At 36.5% G+C, this 6,174-nt stretch overlaps 1 protein-coding gene across 4 annotated transcripts in view; it reads left to right on the top strand.

Annotated features, from left to right (window-relative positions):
• LOC102681671 (serine/threonine-protein phosphatase 2B catalytic subunit 2-like) overlaps positions 1-6,174 on the top strand; it is a 77,761-nt gene that overhangs the window by 45,514 nt on the left and 26,073 nt on the right. For all 4 annotated transcript variants that reach the window (XM_031508734.1, XM_031508736.1, XM_031508735.1 and 1 more), the window contains exons 6-8: positions 4,432-4,603; positions 4,686-4,812; positions 4,966-5,046. In XM_031508734.1, coding sequence (XP_031364594.1) covers positions 4,432-4,603; positions 4,686-4,812; positions 4,966-5,046 — 380 coding nt within the window. The remainder of the gene's footprint in view (positions 1-4,431; positions 4,604-4,685; positions 4,813-4,965; positions 5,047-6,174) is intronic.

Here is a 6,174-nt window from a genome sequence, read left to right as displayed (position 1 = left end):
TTTTTTTTTTTTAGATAAAGAAAATCGCGCAACTTTTACACGCGTCTCTGTCATTTGCATACAAGAATTTATACTTATCGAAAAGAATTAAGGAATAAAGTAGTTACTTTAGGACTAGTAATAGAAATAGTATATTGAAATATTTTTCTTTCGTTTCTCGTGATATTGAAAATATATAATACGTTTTCTTCTAATTAGATTAACTGTAACAAGATTTGGAACAATCACGCGTGTTAATTAACGCAATCTGGCTACAACCTGGAACGAAAATTATTTATTCGACCAATCGACTTAATTTTCCAATATTCGATCGAAAAACCGTTTCCCTCTTTCTCTCTCTTTCTACACGAGATTACACAATTCACGATCGTGAATTTTCCACGGTTACTTTTCAAACCGAAGCCACGATAATTAAGCCGAACGACTGGTTAGCGTTGTTTACGAAGTGCGATTTAAACGAGGCCGTGTTCCGTCACCACCGGCAATTAGCCGAGCTAATGAAGGAGAATTGTGTTTCGTTTTAAATTTAAATTCGTCCGCGGCGAGCACCACCCCGAGCTGTTCCACTCACTCGCGAGTTCCATCTGGCCGGCTGATCACGCGTCGACTCGTGCTACTGAAAGAGCGCGCAGCCTTCGAACGTAATCTCGATGAAAGTAATTATCTCGAATTTCGGGATCGAGCATTCGATGAATGCATCCCACGATGCATTAGACGAGGTGGTGGAGTTTATTTTGAAAATAAATCGAGGATTAAAACAGGGAAGCGATGAGAAACAGGGGCAAGATTATTTATACCCTCTTTTCGGATAATTTTGATCGTGCATTTCCTCCTATTTCTATCATATTTGATTATAACGAATTCGATTTCTCTGTTGAATCTGAACAACAATCGTTTCCACAGAAGAGAAAGAGGAAGGATTTTTCAATTTTTCCTAACTTTTATAAAATTTGTTAACATAAATAATTTTAGATACATAAAAATGTTGCCCGTGTCTTGTATTAATGTTAATTGATATTGGGAAATTTTTACACGAAAAAAGAAGCGTTAAAGCGTTTCGAAGGCTAACGTCGATATTGTCCACGGCCATCGGTGTGTTCGTGTAAACAAATTAAGCACTAGACGTCAGTCGACCGACCTTTTTCGCGCGCTTATAACTGACTTGGCCAAGGATCGCCAAGAAACACTCGAAGATGAAGGGAAGGCCGCAAATTACCCTTAAGCGGCGTTCACAATCGCCAATGATCAATCATACGTTCGTTCGTTCGTGTTGCAATCGAAAGACTTCTATCAACCTGAACGATGATGTAATTTAATTTAATTTTTTCCAATTTTCGTTTCACGAATCCTTTTTTCGTTTATTTTTTTTTTTTTTTCTTATTTTGTAAAATTAAAATTTCGAATAAGAGAGTTTCGGTACGCTTCATATATACGCACAGCTCGTTATTTCGTATTATTGCTATAGATCATTAATTATACGCGATATACGAGGCACGATTTATGAGAGCGATGAATCATTGTTCTCCATTAAAAACCCGTCATTTCGTACAAATTGCTCGTCCGCCGGAAGCGGATGACCCCGTGGGATAGTTATCGCGTTGAAATTCACTGATATTTGTTTCGTCACTGTTCCATACAGATATTTCATATACGTTTCTTCCTTTTAAAAATTCTCTTTCCAGTTTCCTATTTAAAATAACTCTTCGAAATTTCTACTTCGATGCTAATTATACAATATTAATTCGTGGATTCGTTTTCGATACTCTTTCCCTCCAATCTTGCAAAATTTGAAAAAAATCTGAAAATAATCTTACAAAGAAAATTTCTCTCCTCGAATCTTGTCATATCTTTTATAATCGTTCTTAATTGAAATTATCAAAATATCTTGAATATCTTTTTAATATCATGTTCGCACGAACGAACGAACAAGAAAAAGGATTAACTAAAACGAAGAAGGAGGAGTCAGAAAGAAGGAGGAATCAGCTCAACCAACCTTATTAAAACTAATTGACTCGTCCGCAAAATCTATTTCTCCGCGTTTCCACGCGATCGATTCGCGAGATGGCCCCCGTCAGATGCTGATGATTTATCGGCCGCGTTATATTTTATAAACGCTCGGCCCTGTTATCGTGCAAGAGATGGTCGGATAAAATTACTGCACGCGAGGGGGAGGGAGGATGGGCGAGGATGGTTGAGGAACGGAGAGGGATGGAATTATCGCGAATTTTCGCGTGCGGCCTCGCGTGTGCACCAACAAACCCCCGAGCAAAATTGTCGAGAGCGTTTTAAGCCTCCCTTGCACCGTACTTCCGGCCAACCTTCGAACGAATTTCACGTGTACACACCCTGTTCCACGAACTGTGTGTGTGTGTGTGTGTGTGTGTGTACGTATGCGCTTCTTGTGCAATATGGTGTTCGAAAGCGTGAGGTTGATTACGATAAATGTTGTAGGGGAAAGTTATAGGAACGTTAATTGATTCCGTTTAAGAAGTGAAGAAAGAAATAGGAAAGCTTGCTCGCCAAATGAATTATCGAGTATATTCGTTTTCGAATTATTGAGTATGTGAAAAGTAATTTTTTTTTTTTTTGGAGCTTTGAATTGTAAGGTTTTTTTATTTTTATTTTATTATTTGTAATAAGTTATTGGCGATACAAATTTCCAGAGATGAATCGAAGTATCATCTATATTCCGATGAAATCGCGTAATAAATTAATACAAAAGGTTAATGGTAATGAAAATAATAACGAAAATCGATTTAAGAAATTCACTTTCCTTTCACGTCCCATTCGAACGAGTCTTTTATGCAATTTCATGGTTTCGCTTCAACCGGTCCATTTACATATTATATATAAAAGATACATTCGAGGTTTTACAATAGGTACGATGACAGTATCCGGCGAAAGATGGAATTGTCGCATTTTAAAATTAAATGCGTTTTCGATGTAGAACTGTGATAAATCATCGCCGATAAAACGGAGCAATATTTTCCAGCGACACGATTCCATCGAGTTTGACAGTCGACAGATAGTTTTTCGCTGGTCGAAAGCTGTCCAACTATTCGAAATATTCCGAAATGTTTCGAAAACGAGGCTGTTTCGTAATTCTCGATCTCGTTGTATCTCGATCGATGCAAATTATATTCGTAAATACCTTTCGTTTCGCCAAGTTTCGTATTCTCCTCCCTCTCCTTTCGGCAATTTCACAACGAGAACAACTATGATAGAATTGAAGAATTGGGATACAACAACGATTCCCCACAAAAATTTGGAATTTTAAGAAATTTCGATCTTAAAAATTGGACACACATAAAACGAATGATCAAGATTTATTTTTAATAATCATTAAAAGAAAGAAGAAAAATTATTGGACAAAAATTATTGGCTCTCTTCTCTGGTTCAACACAATTCGATTAAAACTTATAGAAATCGATCCATCGTAAAAAAAGAAAAGTCAATTGAAGGATCGTCGAGTAAAAGTAATTCGAAAAGCTAAATAAAAGCTGGTTGGAAGATTTTTATTGCATGTAGATAAATGGTTAACATAATCAAACAATCTAGTCCTAGAAACTCGGTCATAAACTCGGACTAATCAACGACACAAGGTAATCGAAAGGCGCGTATCATATGAGCCGTGCTGTCGAGGTCGCTGCATTTACGAGGAACAAGCGTAGTGGTAGACGACGATTCTCACGCGATCATTTTACGACTCTGTCTCTCAAGATTCTACGACGACCAAGGAAAACCATCTCCGACGATTTCTTTATAGCGTCGTCGACCATTACGGAATTGCGATCGAAACTTTCATCGCGTTACGTGAAATAATCCCACAAATATTATCCCTTGCTTCTTACTCCGGAAGAATGTTTCTATCGTTAATATTTGTATTCTGTCGTAAATATCGCGCGAATGGAAGTTATAAAGAAGTTATTATACGGTATTAAGCGAAGATGCGTGAGTGGAAATTTTTAGCGAGTAGAAGAACATAGCAAATTCCGTGTGATAGCGCGTCCATCTACTATTATGTCTCGTGGTGAAATAATTATAAATGAAACAATAATTATTTGGAATAATTATTGAATTATCCATCATTTTATCTATTGTCCATCTACAATTCTTGCAATCACGTGTATCGTGTAAATTTCGTAAAGCGAAACTTCGAACCGGGAATCGAAAAAGCGTTAGATCAAGTGATGCGAGTATATCATTAATCAGACTACGTTAAAATAATTATTGGATATATTTGAAGCAAAAATTTATTGGGAATAATCATTGAATTTCTGTAGTTCTTTCTTCTATTTAATAAAAGTATTTTCCTCGGAATATATAAAATCGAAGGTTTGTGTGTGTGTTTTTTTTAAATTAATTATCATCTTGAGGGGTGTGATAGGGTTTTAAATCCCTCGAGACGAATAAATTATTTTTCTCTCTCAGTTACGCGGCGTGCTGCGATTTCCTGCAGAACAACAACTTGCTGAGCATCATTAGGGCGCACGAGGCACAGGATGCGGGTTATCGCATGTACCGGAAATCTCAGACGACGGGCTTCCCATCGCTAATCACCATCTTCAGTGCGCCCAACTACCTCGACGTTTATAACAACAAGGTGAATTGCATCGATAGATTTTATCACAGAAGAGGAAGAAAATAAAGCGTCTCGAATAATTTTGAAAATCTTTTTTTTCTAGGCGGCAGTGCTGAAGTACGAGAACAACGTGATGAACATCAGGCAGTTCAACTGTTCACCTCATCCTTATTGGTTGCCCAACTTCATGGACGTATTCACGTGGTCCTTGCCGTTTGTAGGTGAAAAAGGTAAGCGCGTTTTCCTTGCATTTCATTCGAAAATTAATTATTGTCATTTTTTTTCGAAGAATTTGTTTTCTATATCTCGCTTCTCGAAGAAATTATATAATAAGATCGATTAATCGATCTCGTGTTTCATTATTTTTTTGGATTTCGTGACAGTGACAGAGATGCTGGTGAACGTGCTCAACATATGCTCGGACGACGAGCTGATGAGCGACGGAGACGACGGGCTCGAAGAAGGTAATGTCCATTATCATTTCTCTCCCCCTTTCTTCTTTAATACGATACACGTTTCTTGCAGAGATTCTTCTTTCTCTCTATCTATCTATTTCTCTTTACATATATATATATATATACATATCAGTATTTTTCTTCTTATTTTATTCAATCGGTATCCACTGGTTCCTCTTACATCGTGATCAGAGTGTTCCCTCTTGTGCCACGTTTTTTTTTTTTTTATGCTTGAACGATTAACCGATTGAAGGGAATGTACATATGTAATCCCATTTCCAATACCAAATTTATTTTTACCCGTTCGATTAAAAAAGAGAAATTGAAATATCTTTACGTGTTATCCTTTTATCGAAATTTGTTTGAATAATAAATTTCTTCCAAGATTTTTTCTTTTTCTTTTTTTTTTTTTTTAACGTTCGAAGCGATTGATATTAATCGTTAAAGTGTTTTTTCTTCTTTCGTCAGATTAAAAGGAACGAATCGAAGGAACGAATAATATCGATTAGAAAATCTTCAATCTTGGAATCTTATTTTTTGTGCATTGATTGTATATAAACGTGCTCCAGACACGATTTAAGAGAGGCCACGTTGAAGTATCGGGAACGCGAGGATTCATCTCTTCTCGTCGCGCGTTAAAGTCTCAGAGAGATTGTGTAAGAGTGATGGCACCCCCCCTTGAATATCTCTGAATCTTCGCGTTCGACCGAACGAGAGATCGATCGCGTGACTGCAAAGAGTTTAAAAAACAAACGAATCTCCTTCTTTTTTTCGATATCTCTTTTTATTATCACACCTTTTTTTTCGATCCAGCTTCGATCCGCACTTCGCTTTTACGAGGAAACGTTTTGCTCGAGTGCTCTCGCTCTTCATTTTCCTTTGCTTCGTTTCAAATTTATCTTTCTTATTAAATTTGTAATGAATTGCAAACAGAGTTGGGGAAAATGGATTCTTAAAATGGGATAAATGGGATAGATGAGTATTTTCATTTTTTGGAAAAAAATAAAAAATAATCAAAAAGTGAAAAAGAGGATATAATGATAATCCATGTTTTATTTTAATTGAATGGAATATAAGTATTTTATTTGTTTAACGCATTCAATGATATTCGTAATACATCTAATTGGATTTAGACAT

The sequence above is a fragment of the Apis dorsata genome, unplaced genomic scaffold, assembly GCF_000469605.1.
Source record: "Apis dorsata unplaced genomic scaffold, Apis dorsata 1.3 scaffold_99, whole genome shotgun sequence".
Lineage (NCBI taxonomy): Eukaryota > Metazoa > Arthropoda > Insecta > Hymenoptera > Apidae > Apis > Apis dorsata.
The sequence above is the reverse complement of the archived record's forward strand: the minus strand, read 5'-3'. Positions and strand labels throughout refer to the sequence as shown.